General features: G+C 45.6%; 1 protein-coding gene across 4 annotated transcripts in view; it reads right to left on the bottom strand.

Annotated features, from left to right (window-relative positions):
* Nucleotides 1–15,724, bottom strand: part of LOC138452983 (zinc finger protein 436-like) — a 284,744-nt gene that overhangs the window by 260,220 nt on the left and 8,800 nt on the right. For all 4 annotated transcript variants that reach the window (XM_069605355.1, XM_069605356.1, XM_069605357.1 and 1 more), the window contains exon 2: nt 4,385–4,511. In XM_069605355.1, the coding sequence (XP_069461456.1) occupies nt 4,385–4,511 (127 nt within the window). The remainder of the gene's footprint in view (nt 1–4,384; nt 4,512–15,724) is intronic.

The raw sequence follows: 15,724 nt of genomic DNA, 5'->3' as shown, positions 1-15,724 counted from the left end.
GTCTGTGTTCGTCTCGGTAACTCCTAAACCAAAGGTTGAGCCCTTTGTTCCACTTTTGGCGGGCCTCTACACAGAAGCCCTCCAAAGTGGTGCCATTCTGTCTGGGTACCACAGGGGATGTGGGAGGGGGTTTAGGCACCCTGGACTGAGTTGCCTTTCCAACTCAAGTCGCACTCTGGTGTGATTGGCCCAAGTGGTGAGCCACCCCGCTCACAACTTAGCGTGTTTTTATTGACAGCTAGGCTGAATGAATGGGGGTTTTCTGCATAAAAGCAGGGCTTTTGGGACTGGATCTTCAGAAGTCGCCACAGGACCTAAGAATCCGACGAGGCTAAAGCTGAGCCGACCTGCAACGACGACACCTCAGGTGGAGCCCTGCTGAACCGACTCACCACTTCTCGACGACAGAGGAAATCTCCCCACCGGAGAGTCTCTTCCCCTGACTGGTGGGAACAACCAGTCCCCTTTGCTTTTTCTTCGTTCCAGGACGTAGTGGTCGAATTGCCCGTGCAGAGCACCCCGGCAACCGGATAGCCACTACCCCTGTACCGCGACCAAAAGGTGGTGCCTTGTGAGGAAGCACTCCGCGGCTGGTCTCTTCCCTGGTGGTGCAACGATCTTCAACTTTCCTTCGACAACGAGATCCTCTCTTCTCTTGGCAAAGACCCGACGTACATCCACCACCAGGAACAACTGCCCCCGCCGGAGCTGACTCTCCACAAAAAAGGTACTGTGACCGCCTGGCTTCCCTTGTGTCGGTCAGTGTGAGGTGTCTGAATCCTCGCCTCTCCATTGGGTCGCCTCCAAGCTTTCTTAACTTTCTGTTCTGAACTGGTCCAATCTTTCTATAACAATTTGCGACAAAGACTCGGAGTGCATTTCCACTGTGATACTTTTTGGGACACATCGCCTTGCCTCCCTCCGAGTGGGCCTGGCCTCTGAACTTTGCGATCTACAGTAGACCCTGCCTTACTTGCCTTGCATTTGTTCGTAAAAGTGTTGGTACCGAGTTGATTTCATACCCTGCCTTTTCTCTCCCGTCCTAACGAATACTAGAGTGCCATCTAGGTTAAAGCATTCACCTCTGTCTGCAAATAAGTGGTGCCGTTGAACCTAGACTTGTCAAACTATTGTTAGGGGGATTGATTTTCTGATAGTAATTGTGAGTGGAGTTGTTTACCGTAATAGTGCCAGTGTATTTTCATAGATGTGTTTTATATAAATAAATAACTATATATCTTTACACCGAAGCCTTGTTCCGTGTTTGCTTGTTCTGCTGTGTAAACTGCCCTATTTTGTATACTCCACATACTGCCTAACTATTCTTGAGGGAAGTCTGACTGCTCAGCCACAGCTACCAAGTGAATCTGTGTGGTACAGACTGCTACCAAGTGGGTTTACTGCCAAACACCTGTAGTCCTAAATCTTTTACAGTGGTCCCAGAGGGAACTGCACAGGTTTCCGCCTAACACTCCCTAATATGGTTAAATTGGGCCCGACCCTATGGAGGAGAGCGTGGAAAATACAAGAAACAGGAGACCCCTACTGCAGACAAATTCCCCTCGCGGGATTAGTCAACACCCACACGGTGCCCCCCCCCCCCCCCGACTACTTATTGCACGCAGTGGGAAGACAAGGGAGTGGCCCAGTTTGGAGATCTATGGAAAGATGGACAATGGGTAGACTTTCAGACCTTATGGAAGAGCAGGACGTACGCAGAGATTAATTTCTGCTGTAACAGTAAGGTCCAGAGGATCATGAAGAGGTGGAGGGCATTACCAGAGGAAGAGGAGAGCGAGACACCACTAGACACATGGTACAATATATCGGAGGGAGGATGCACGGTCTCTAGACTCTACGAACGGCTCCTGGGCAGTAACAATGAGATGGCGCTGCAAGCAAGAGCTAGATGGGAAGAGGAACTCCATAGAACCTTCACTGACGAGGAGTGTGGCAGGACACTTCGGTATGCCAAGAAGGTTTCCAGGAATGCGAGATTTAAGCAAATGCAGCTTTACCTCATGCACAGGGCGTACCTCACACCCAAGAGAATGTCAAACATGGGAAACAAACACACACGTAGCTGCCCATGCTGTGCGACAGAAAAGGCGGCTATGATACACATGTTCTGGTCCTGCCCGGTGATAATAAACTTTTGGGATACAGTAAAGAATAGGGCGGCGGCAAGAGGGATCCAAATGCAGGCGTGGTCGCCGGAATCTTACCTACTGGGGCCTACGAGGGGCAGCAAACAAAGAACTCATGCAGCAAAAATGAAAGACCTAATGTGTATCCTGGCGAAGAGCTGCATAGCAATGGCATGGAAAACAAGTACAGCGCCATCAACAGAAATGTGGTGGGCAGACCTGAAGAAATGGACAATAGCGGAAACATCCATGTGGACCAGATGTTTCCGCTATTGAGAGGAAACATCTGGTCCACATGGATGTTTCCGCTATTGTGATGGAGAGGGTGAGAGCAGCCTCAACGTAAAGTTCTTACAAAAGAGCCCTCAAGATGTATAAGGAGTGGGGTGTGCGGATCTTCTGCCCATTGAGGGGTAGGGCTGGAAGCTTTAATGTTTATGTAATTTAATTCAGTAAACAAATACAAATATCTCATTATTATGATTGACTAAATAACTAACAATGACCTCACGAGTATAAAAAACCTACTTTGGTTTCCTTTCTCTTATCTTAGGTAGACGGGGCGACGGCTTCCCTCATCCGTCCAAATCCTTGATCTCATTGAGACAAGTACCAAATTTACGGTCCTGAAGAAGATGATAACTTGTAACCATCGAAACCGGTCGACCATTTTTTTAAATCTAGGATATCCCAAGAAATCAACCAGGGATACCCCATAAACAAGATTATACAACATCTTGCTGCGAAAGAAGCTCTTTCTTTTAAATCCTTTTTTTAACAATCATCAAGTGATCCATGACTCGGGGACCACACAATTCTTACGAAGGTCAATAAAAGAAATAAGGTCTCACGACCCATGAAAACAGTTCCTCTTTGAAATGTGTCCCCAAGCTCCTCTGAGACACAAGCTTCCAGCCCTACCCCTCAATGGGCAGAAGATCCGCACACCCCACTCCTAAGGACAGAAGCCCACATACATCATGAGGGCTCTTTTGTAAGAACTTTACGTTGAGGTCACACATTAAATGGTACCTAAATAACAATCAGTTCCCACGCTGAAAAAGTGGATTCCAAGAAGTGTTCATGTGTGTTAAAAACATTTTCAAAATAACACTTCAGGTTAAACCATGAAGTAAAATTCATCATACCCCGATTGTGATCCAGAGGGCGAGAGCGGGCCAGGTTACTTACATGGAACGCCCTCATACAAGACCTGTTCGAAAGCACAGAATGACATGGCACGACAGACCCCAGTGGGCCGGAGGAAGATTGAACTCCAGGTGGCAATGTGGGTGAGAGCACTCAGCGAGGAGGGAAGCCAGAGGCTGCGGTCATGTCGAAGGGGGCTCGATTTGAGAGTTTTGGACAATAAAGGGTTATACATTGACGACAGACAAGGAGTGAGCCGAGCCATCGCACCAAATAGACGGACGATATAGTGCGGATCCAGACATGTAGTGCCAGTTGTAGTGTGCGGTTTGTTGGTTATATGTTGGAAAAATTAATAAAAAAGAGTTTAAAGAAAAAAAAATGATGTATTTGTAATTTAAAATGCAAGTAAGCGATGTGTATGTATATGTATCTGCTTGTATCTTTATATATTTGTCTAATGAAGTAATTTGTGTAAGGTTGCCTTGCAACTAAAATCACAATAATAAGAAAAATAAAAATAAAAACAAAACTTCAATTATGATTACCTTATCGAAATTGGTACCTTGCCAGGATTCGAACCTGCTGACGACAGAGACCTCTGCAGCGAGCACTTATCCCACTGAACTCTCTCACTGGCTCTTCTACTTATCTAATTGGTCTATCTTAAGATCCAATTTAACATTAGGGATCAACAAATACCAACATGGATTATGTATTGCTATTTCAATAGGAACAATTAATTATTCCTTTGCTACCGAGTTATTTTGAGCCAACAAAACCTCAATTTCTCAGTTGTAAACGGCCTTTTGCAAGCATTTAAATTAGGTCAACGGACTGACTGAGATATGCAATCTTCCAAATACAAAAAAAAAGCGTATCAGTTATGAACCCCTGTTCCACCCACCACACCTCCCCCCATGTGCCCAAGCAAGGGCTCTAGGTGCGATTAGGAGCTTCAAAACTAAACCTCAAAATCAAACCTGGTCTGGAAACAAATAAAACTACAGTTGGAAAGCATGTGAAACAGAGGAATCTGCATGTACCATCACAGAACCTTCATGGCTTCTAACCTTGCTGGACCTTACCCAGAGAGAACAAAGCTTCATGGATCTCCTCCATCACCTCCCGGTACCGCTGCTTCTGCCGTTCTTCTAGGCGCCCCCACTCCTCCTCCATGAAATACACAGCCACGTCATGGAAGGTCACAGAAGCCTGAAACAAGACCAATTATGCTTTCAGTACAAATTCTACCACTAATATGGCATCCCTGAAGAGTGAATGCCTAATGGGAGCGAGATTCAATTCCTTTGCTGACACAGAATTCCATTGCATAGTTGTATTCACTCATTTTGCTGCCAGAGGTCATTGTGCAGGGATTTGCACAACTATGTTGGGATGCTCATACAGCGAACCGACAGAGAAAGGAGGTTCACATTACAAACATTTTAGTAAGCTGTATGTGGCTCGTTGAAAACACAGTAATGTTGCAGTTAGTGTGTGCTCTATGTAAGTTGGAGATTTGATATAGATGTTATTTTGTAGCTAGTTTGAATAGATTTTAGTTTGCATCATGTAGCAACATAACGAGCAACAATGTAATCACAAATGTTTATCGTGTGGGGTACAACTTTGTAGCGCATAGAAGTAGGTTGAGGTAAACTTGTGAAGTAGATACATGGGGACTTGGGATAAAATGGGTAGTTAGATTGCTACGGTATCAAGAGTTCTGCCATCTTTACATAAAAAGCCTTCTCAAAGATTGCAGGCTCTTATCATAGTTAGAGCCTTAGGCCGCAAACTTTCTGTTGTGCAGCAGTTGAGTGCCTTTCCCGCCGCAAGTGTTTTGAATGACTGCGGTCAGGAGAGCGTGAGCAAGCAGACCACATCGGGCAGATGGCGATAGTACAGCAAATGGTACCTGGAGGCGAGGATGGAATGAACTGCAATTAGGTTTATTTTTATGGTTAGATGGATTTGTGAATGCGGGGGGCAAACTTCCTGGGAACACAAAGCCTTGTTATTGAATGAGCAACGGGTCTGGTTAGGTTGCAAGGGTTGGATTGGAGTTAGTCAATAAATATATGAAATGGATGCTCGAGGGCAGAGCTTGACCAGTGTTTTACGATTCCATTTGGGTTCTCAGGAAGATAAGCAGGATTTGTGCTAGGGAGGCCATATAATTTAAGATGGAAGTCGCATCAGGTGTTGCAAAGAAATGCTGAGGTAGCAGTTTGGGGCTCCAGCTGGTCTTGGATAATGAGGAGACATCACAAACTGGGTTAAAGTTTCTTTGACAAACGAGGCAAGTTAACTATTGTAAATTGTTTGAAACAAACCAATTACATTTCAAAACATCATGACTGACTAATGAGACCACATGCAAGGGGATTCAACTCTCAATCCTTAAGCAATGCCTTGTACGAACACTTTAATAACATCGCTTTCGATATATAGCGCCATCCTCTCTAAAATAGCAATGATGCCCCCGGCCCCTCCCGCCTTCCTCTTGTCCCTCCTCAATTCCCTCACGATGCAAGCCGTCTCCTCTTTCTCCCCATCTCACAACAGGAGCTCTTGTCGCAAAGCCATCCGGCGGGCTCTCCAGGAGACCCGTGCCCGCCCACACACCTCAAGAACATCTTAACATCAACCTGTGCAGGCAGCATTGCACAGTCAGTCCTTAACCAATCCCGCATCTCGGGAAGCCTTCAAAACCTCCTGAATCAAACCCTTCCTTAAAAAAACCACACTCGACCCACTCACCCCCCAGAACGACCGGCCCATTTCCAACACCTGCTTCATGGCCAAATTCGTGGACCGCACAGCATACAAGCAGCTCTACCACTTCACAGAAGCCAACAACCTTCTTGACGCAGCCCCATCAGGCTTCAGACCCCTCTGAGGAACCGAGTCCTTCCCAAACTAATCCCCTTGCCTCACTCTCTAGCAGCCACCTTGGCCCCCCGACAACCTTCACTTCAGTGAAAAACCTCAGATGCATGCTGGACTCGAATGCATCCCTCTCCCAATCAGTATTCCAGATAAGATTTTGAAGTGAGAGTATTTTACTCCCTATTTTTTAAAGTTGGGAGTAAAAGTTTATTTTTTTTTTAAGGGAGTAATAAATGAAGTCCTATTCCAATGGGATTATTTCTATTAGCGAGTAAAAATATGTTTTAACTGTAACATAGAAATGTTTTTGTAATAAATACTCCTTTGTAGCTAGTTTATTCATGCACATTAAAAGATACATTTTTACATCTTCGTATCAGTAGTTTCTTCCTGTGGTACTAACTGCACTACTTGTTCACACCTATCCGTGCAGCTGTGTGGGTGAAAGCATGGGGTCAAGCTCCATTGTATCTGTTTCCTATTTTTTGTTGGGAGTATTTGTATTCCCTATATTTATTTTTGGGGAGAATTTGCCTATTTTGAGGGAGTAAGTGGCTTATACACCGCTCATCTGTAAAGCTGCTCCCAACATATCAACTCTGTATCCAGAACCTGCGTTTTCCACCTACGCATCCTTAGGCAATTCTTCCAATACCCCACCTACCCACAACCAATCTCTGCCATTCTCACCATCATCCTCTCCCGCTTAGATTATGCAAACTGCATTTATCGAGGTATACCGTCGTTCCAACTTAGGAAACTCCAAAGAAACCAACCGCTGTAGCCCGTCTTCTCATTGGCCTCCCACATAGAGAACCCATCAGTCCTGCACTCAAGAGTCCTACACTGGCCCCCTATTGGTCGACAGACTTCCTTTAAAGCCATGAGCATTACTCTCTGCGCTATCCACAACACCGGTCCCGAATTTCTCGAGAATAGACGTAGACTACCAACCTTGCAGGACCCACAGATGCGGCACAGCACTTCTCCACGTTAGCCCCCACTGCAATTCCACCAGATTGGGAGGTTCATCCTTCTCCATCCAAGCTCCCACCATCTGGAACTCTCTCCCTCTCCACATCCGCCGCATTGCCATTCACCTCATATTCAGAAAAGCTCTCAAAACGTGTCTATTCCCTTCCACAACCTGCACCGTTCCTTGCACACAAGCACTGACCCAGGCCCGCCAAATCACCAACAGTTCACATTACAGCTGATGCCAGCTGTTTGCACGGTGGTGCTGGGCAGGAAAGACAGGAGCCTGAACACAGCCATCAACCATCAGCCACTAAGGTTAAAAAAGATGTGTTTTAAGAGCTTTCCTAAAGGCCAAATGGTTGGAAATGTTTTTCAATGCCACAGGTAGTTTGTTCCATAGCTGCGCTGCAGCAATAGAAAAGGCACGTCCACCAATCTGGGAACAGCAAACAGATGGCACACAAAGCAGGCCAGACAACTCAGATCTCAGGAAGCGCTTCGGCAGATAGTGTACAAATTAGATCCGAAGATACTCCGTCCCCATATCAAGCAGAGCACGGTGCACAATATAAAGGACCTTGAATTCGATACGTTTGGCAACCGGCAGCCAACAGAAACGGTGCAAAACCAGAGAAATATGAGCACCATAAGGTCACCCTGTCGCCTTCCGCGCTGCAAAGTTCTGAAGGTGTTGTAGTCGGAGGCTGTGCAAGATAAAGAGAGTTGCAACAGTCCATCAGAGTAGGTAGCATTGCAGCCACAACCAGCGGGCGCAGGGACGGTGGTATCATATATAGTACCCTTTTCAAGATTTTTAGGTGGAAAAACCCAGTCTGACAAACAGCCGATACCTGGGCATCCATAGACAAGGTAGCAGTCATAATTACTCCCAGGTTCTTCACCCTTGCTGTAGGGACAGGTAGAGAACCCAAGGAAGGCAGCCAGAAGGATGCAATCCAAAGTGAAGGGTCAGGAGGAGAACCCACCACCAGCACCTCTGTCTTGTCACCATTCAGCTTCAACCGGTTTAGGCCCATCCATACCCCCACGGCCATCGGGCACTGATGAAGACACCACCGTTGGCATACGAATAGCACCTGAAGCCGAAGGAGCGGATGAGACAGAATAAGGCCCAGATGTAGCTACTGAAGAGAATGGGGGACAAAGCGGAGCCCTGGGGCACACCACAGCTAAGGTGACAAGAATTAGAAGAAAAAGGGGAAAGCAAGAAACCACACTGGGATTCAGAGCTGTCTCACACACCCCTACTAAATCCTGTGAACTAATGACCATGAAACTTCCCCTCACAAACTCTAGAACCATAACATTGCAACTAATCTACGGACCCCCCCGGACCTCTGGGCTCCTTCGGATAAGAAATCAACAAACTCTTGTCCACCAACACGAAACCCACTTCACAAATCCTCTTACTAGGCGATTTCAATCTAGGTCTCAACGACCCTACTGATCAACCTGCAACATCCATAGCCCATTCCTTAGCTGAACTTGGCCTCGCCCAAAGAGTCCTTCTCCCTACCCATGAAAAAGGAAGAATCCTTAATTGGATAGCGGACCTTAACTGCAGCACAACCATCACTTCTATTGAGCCTCAACCCTGGACCGACCACTCACTCCTATCCTTTAACCTTCAAGATTGTACCCCTACCAATAAAGACAAGGAACAAAAAGAATAGCACAGTAGATAAACTTCTGCCTCTCCTCCAGCCCTTACTCAAGCCCTCCTTAGCCTCCTCCGACCTATCCGATTTGGTGGACCTTTATAACAAAGCCTTGACAATGGCGCTAGATAGCATTGCCCCTTTAAGAATGTGCAAAAGTAAACCTAAAGCATGCTTCTACTCGTGGTTTACCCCTAAACTTAAAGCCTTAAGAAACGAAAAAAGAAAATGCAACATCCTGGAGAAATAACCCCTCCGCTAATAAAGACATCATGCTCAAAACCACAGCCAGATATAAAGAAGAAATTCTGCTATCCAAAAGGGACACCTAAAATAACAGGATTGAAAAGGCTAGCTCAAGTTCCAGAGAATTATTTACTATTCTAAGAGAACTTGAATCTCCCATCCCCACAACTGAGAGCTGCATCAAGGATAAGACCTGCTGCACCAAAATTCAAGCAGCTCTAACCAATAAAATTACACTGCTTCAAAAGAAAATAGCAGTAAAAAAACAGAATCTGATCCCGCAGCATACTACTCCCAAACCTATCCCCATCTTGCCGAAACCACTACAGCGATTCAAATTCACTTCAGTATCCACCCAAGAAGTCATTATCATTATTGCCTCACTTAAACCCTCCAATTGCCAAGAGGACTCCTATCCAGCCTCAGTCATCAAAGATGCAGCCAAAGAACGGGCCCCCTTTATAACCACTCTCATCAATGCCTCCTTTCGTAAAGGCACCGTTCCAACCAATCTGAGGAATTCATGGACACTCTTAAAAAAAACCTCACTTGACCCTAGCATGCCCACCAATTTCCGACCCATTACCACTGTAATTTTGCTCCTTAAAGTTACAGATAAGGCTGCCTATAACCAAATTCTAACGTACCTTGAGGCCCATAAGCTACTTGGACTCTTAACAATCTGAATCAGAAACTGCCCTGATCGATCTGAAGATCCAGATCGATGACCTGAAGGACAAAAGGAAACCTTTCTTTTGCTTCTCTTGGACTTGTCAGCCACCTTTGATCTGGTTGATCATAAGGTGCTTTGTAGACACTTAACCACTGCAGCCCACTTCTCAACAGAAGCAACAGCTTGGATCTAATCATTCGTCGATAACAGATCCATGAGAGTCTTCTCTGCCTCTGCAGCAGCTGACCCCATCCCCATCACCTGTGGTGTTCCGCAAGGTCCATGTGTGTCACCTACCGTGTACAATGTGTTCACCAAACCATTGTTTGTTGATCTGGACCATCTGGGTGTCACCTACACTAACTATGCAGATGACACCCAGATCCTCCTACCTCTGACAGGAGATTATGACAAGGACCTTGCTCTTATCAATAAAATCTACTTCATCATTCAGGCCTGGATGGCCACTCACGGACTGTGCCTGAATGATGAGAAGACCGAGTTACTTCGTTTAGCTTCCCCTGCCAACACGAAGAAACTGAGCAACCAATAACTATTGTTTAACATTGATGGTAATGATATAAAGGTGGCTAATGAAGGTAAAACCCTGGATTTTTACCTAGACTCTTCCCTGAATCTGCGCAAACAGGTTAGTGCAACAGCCTCAACGACTGCATACACCTGCAAGCTTATTCACACCTGCAAACCCTTTATCTCCCCGGAAAGTTGTATGACCCTAGCGCGAGCACTTGCTTTATCATAAATTGACTACTGCAACGCTCTCTATTTAGGGGCCAGTAAATGTATCATCAATAAGCTCCATATCTTGCAAAATAATGCCCTTAGAAATGCCCTGGGCATCTCCAGACGGCAACATATCTCAACTACCAGACGTAATAACTGGCTTTCCATCCAAGAGAGAATCCAGCTTAAAACTGCCTCCCTGACCTATAAAGGCACCAATAAGGCTGCCCCTCAATATCTGGCAGAAACATTTGTCAAAAACAACCCCATCAGACCGACCAGGACGTTCAACAGTGGCCGCCTAAAGGTGCCGAGATACAAATCAAAAAGAGCTGGGGTAGCAGCTTCCCAGTGATGGCTGCTCAACTATGGAACTCCCTCCCCACAACACTACGCACAGACCAATCCTACTGCAAATTCAGGGGAAAAAAAAGACACCAAACTATGGTTGATCTCCAAAGACACACCATTATAGACCCTACTTCACCCCTGCGCGCAACTGTATATATCTCCCATCAGTACTATTGTATTGTTTCTGCATGTACATACCTTGCCTCCTGCTTAAACTGTATCGCTATGCTTACCACATACCTCTATATGTAACAACTGTGTGCACCTCCTATTCTGTAACCACGCACATGCATATTCCTGTAATGCGCCCAGATACCTCAGGGTGTGGTGCGCACTATAAATAAACAAACAAACAAACAAGAGGGTTTGAGATCTATCAGCCAGGAAAGACGAGAACCACACTAATACTTGACACGCTATGCCGATTTGGGCCAGGCGGGATAGCAGGGTAGGATGGTCCACTGTGTCGAAAGCTGCTGATATGTCTAATAATATCAGGGCTCCGACACCCCACACACTCACCAGCCTTGCCATATCGTCCTGGACAGAGACCAAAGCCGGACTGTGTTGGTTCAAGACGATCAGATAGTTCAAGAAAAGAAGACAGAAGAGGAGAGGCCTGCGATTCAAAGAGTTTCATAAGAACAGGTAAGACAGAGATAGGGCGAAAGTTAGATGGCAAAGAGGGGTCCAGTGAAGGTTTATTTTAGGAGAGGGATTACCGTTGCAGCCTTTAACTCAGGCAGAATAAACCCCGATTGGAAAGAGGCATTTATAAGAGATCAGATGAGATCCCTTTCAGGACTCTTAATGACACCACGTCAGAAGTAGCACTAGATTTCATCTGCTGAATGGTCTTGGACACCACCTCTTCAGAAAAGAGAGGGAAAGAGGACCGGCTGGGTCGTAAGGTGTACTTAACAGGGTCAAAAGGACTATTGCCAAGGGTAGATGTAATGGCAGCAGGTGTCGTATTCACGGAAATGTTGGCGCGAATAATCTCGATCTTTCTAATGAAGAACTCGGACAAAGAATCCCACAACTCCTGGGTTGCTTAACAGTAGGTGTACAATTTACTGAGGAGGATAGAGATTTAACCACTGTGAATAGGGCCTTTCGATTTTCAGGGCAAAGTAAGATTTTTTTTCTGCTAAGATAGCAGCTGAATAGGCTGTAGAACTGGCCTTGTACAGAGTCTTTTAATCAATATGCCATTTACGTTCCGCTTGTCTGAGTTTCAGTCTCGAAACCTCAATTGCTCTGCAAACCATGGTTCTGAAGGACACCTATGAATTTGAGTAAGCCGGAGCAGAGCTACTTCATCAGCTGCTGCTAAAAGAGAAGCAGATAGAAGCGACAAGGAGGGAACTGTAGCAACCGCACATTTGGTTTTAATAGAAGATACAAGGGCTAGTAAATTAACAACTGGGCGCCATGTCTGTTGCCAACCCTTATCTGGTGAGGTCTAAGGCCGTCCTCACACTGGTAGGAGTGAGCAGGTCACCAAATACTGGTCTGTCCACAAAATAGGCTCTTCCAGTTGAAAGGTGAGTATGGTTTTATTGGCCAATACTACATCAATAGTATTCCCCATATTATGGGTAAGCCCTACCACATGTTGGTGGAAATCCAAATCAGTAAGGCTAGTGAAAAATGCATCGATGGCAGGGGCTCTGGGAAGGTTACATTTCAGATTTAAATCACCCAACTCAATCAAATGCGTGTATTTAATGTGAAAATCAGCTATCAGATTGACCAGCATAAGACCCAGGGGGGGGCGATAAACCACAGGAACATGACAGTAGAAAGTAGAGGAGATTGCACTCCTCAACAACAGAACCTCAACAGATAGAAAATTAGGACAGTACAAAGTCAAAACAAAGTCTGCTTTAAAAATAGCAGCCACCATGTTGAGGATCAGGACAGTCCAGATGGATGATCTAATAGCCATTGGGAATAGCCTGAACAAGAGCAGAAGCCGAGCTTTCCAGCAGCCAGGTCTCAGTAAGAAATAGCATGGCAGGGCGGCGATCGCAGAGCTGAAGTTAACTTCCGTTGCATAAGCCGGAAGTTATCTGGTGTTTAACAGTAATAGGGAATGCATCTCAGTATTGAGATCAGCAGTCAGCTGATGTTGCATACCTGGAGGGATATAACTAACAGGCTCATCTACCCACCAGGGACCACTGTTCTTGATGGGGACAAAGACAAGAGCCTTCCCCGAGTAGGATATGGAACCACCCTCGACGTCCGTAGCACGGACGGACACAGACAAGCTTGCGTGCTGGCAGCACGCCCATTGCTCCCGTCTGCTTCGTGAACGACCAGTATGGCACATAAATTCTGGAGCGAAGAGGGAGGCGAAGCCGAGACCGTGCCCTCAGCAAGAAAGAAAGAGGACTGACTGGGAGTGCGGCATCCTAAATCGTAAAAAGTCCTATGTTCAAAGTAGGATCACTAATGCACCTACATTCAGTAAAACATGAGGAAAATTCCAATAAGTCAGTGCAACACACAACATTCATAAAAACATTAGCAGCATACAATTGAGATCAGGCAGCCTACCAGTTAACGTGCGTATCTTGCCCTTTTACACATGTAAATATGGCAAATACGGACCATTTAATTTTGTACTGCGGACCGTGTACGCTTTGATTTATTCATTAAAAAAAACATACTTTCCACCACTAGATGGAAATGTAGCATTTCTTTTGTCAGCGGCATAGGCTTCTTATGCATGATGGTGAATTTCCAACTGAAAGACCAAATCTGTGACAGCTAAGCGAGCAACACAAAGCATGCACCCTTTTAAAATGTGTTCATACCCATAAAGTATGTGTTGGATAAGTTTTACCCTCTTGCAGAGGAGAAAACTAATTTTTACTCTCTTGAAATTGCATTTACGCTCTAATTTGTAAAATCATGCGTAAAATACTCCCTCCTCAAAATCTTATCTGGAGCACTGAGATCAGGGCTTTAAAAATAATGCGGGAAATTAACAGAGCGGCTTTATAGTGATAGTTCAGCGTGAACAGCCTCACCTCTCAGTTTGCGCAGCAGTCAGTGCCACAATAAATCTGACAAAGCGACGTTGAAGATAAACTACGTCGAAATTTAAGGTATGTATAAACGCACCACGTCTGTGGACATCTACCGCAGGCACGTCTCTCCATGCAAGCACTCAGAATTTGGCATAGCCATAGCTGCAATCCAGTTAGGCTGCATCGCACTGAAACCCTGGATGTGCCTCAACACCTCTGCCATTAGTGTCCCATGACAACCAATGACAAATTCGGTCTAGGTGGGAACACGTCGAGTCACAAGGCATAAAATAAGCAGTGTTGGATAGCAATTTGCAATGCAATTCTGTAGGTTTGCTACTTAAATTGGCACTTGTGTAGCACTACCTGCTATCTAAATTACCCTGTTCAATGAAAGCGCATCTCACCATACATTCCATCTTGACCTCAGGTCTCCCTCGCCCTCTTTTCTCTGCTCCCTGGAAGTTCAAAGGGTTTAATGGAGAGAGTGCAGCAGTAATAATCTCCTCCAATCTAAAAGTGCCAAAGGGCTGTGTGGGTGCACTAGGCAAGACAAGTTTTCTTTTTAAATAATTGCAAACCCAAAGTAATCGGGATGACACTTTTATTAAGTTAGGTATATCCTGTTTGGCAATGGCTGGTGCATGTTAACTGCATATGTGCGTCCTGCATTTGTATTTGTATTTATTTTATTTGTATTGCGCACCTGGCCCGCAGGCATCTGGGCTCATTTCTTAGGGAAGGGTGACAAGGGAGGTACATAAGTGGCAGTGAATTTACAATAATGGCAAAGTGCCACAACATTCTTAAAAATGTAAGTTGTTACATAATCCATAATTACAGTATAGCTACTGTTATGTTATTTTATTTTGCATTTATATAGCACCTTATATACCATTGGTATGGTCTGAAGGTGCTGGTAGGTTGAACGCCCTTGGGAACCGAAGTTCAGATCAGTAGAGAGAGTCCAAAGGTGCGTGTGAGCACCAGGTATGTGTGCAGCTCGTGCGGTATTCGTGTGATAGCTGCTTCTTAGCTGTAGGTTAGGTGGTTGAGAGATCAGGAGTATGTGTTCGTTCCGGCAGGGTTTATCCAGACCGGATGTGGCTGCGTTAGGCCTGAGAAGAACGCCTGGCTGGGGGGTGTGTAACCAGCAGTGTTTACGTAGAATGATGTGGAGTGAGCGGCGGATGTTGGTATGAGAACAGTTATACCGAATGGTGTCATAGTATCTCTGTGTTCTAGTTGAGTGGTGATGTAAAGGAGTGTAAGCGTGGTGGTGAGATATGATGAGTTATATGCTTTTTCGAATGTTCCCTGCATTCCAAACCATACTATATACGCAATTCTATGCGCTCGTTTGCTCCAGGCACTAATCCGCTTTATGCCCTCATACGTATTATGCACTCAACCCCTCTACGCACTCACCCCTTCTACGTACTTGCCCCCTCAATGCACTCACCCCGTCTACATGCTCACTCCCTCTATGCGCTCAGCCCCTCTATGCGCTCGCCCCCTCGACACAGTCATTTGTTCTATACATTCATCTTCTCCAGCGATCTACATACTCTCCGCACATCCAAATTTATCCGCCATCCACACTCATGCGCTTTACTTGCTTCTCTTGCGGATACCTGCAGATACGATCTGGAGTTGTCACATGCTCTACATACTCATCCGCTCCACATATTCATCTGTTCTACATACTCATTCGGATTACGCTCATCCGGTCTGCATAGTCATCTGTTTTATGCACTCCTGAGTTCTACTGAGTTCACTGTATTTACACACTCATCCGCGCTACACGCACGTCCGTACTAC

This window comes from Ambystoma mexicanum, chromosome 4p (genome assembly GCF_040938575.1).
Source record: "Ambystoma mexicanum isolate Mex_15411 chromosome 4p, UKY_AmexF1_1, whole genome shotgun sequence".
Classification (NCBI taxonomy): domain Eukaryota; kingdom Metazoa; phylum Chordata; class Amphibia; order Caudata; family Ambystomatidae; genus Ambystoma; species Ambystoma mexicanum.
The sequence above is the reverse complement of the archived record's forward strand: the minus strand, read 5'-3'. Positions and strand labels throughout refer to the sequence as shown.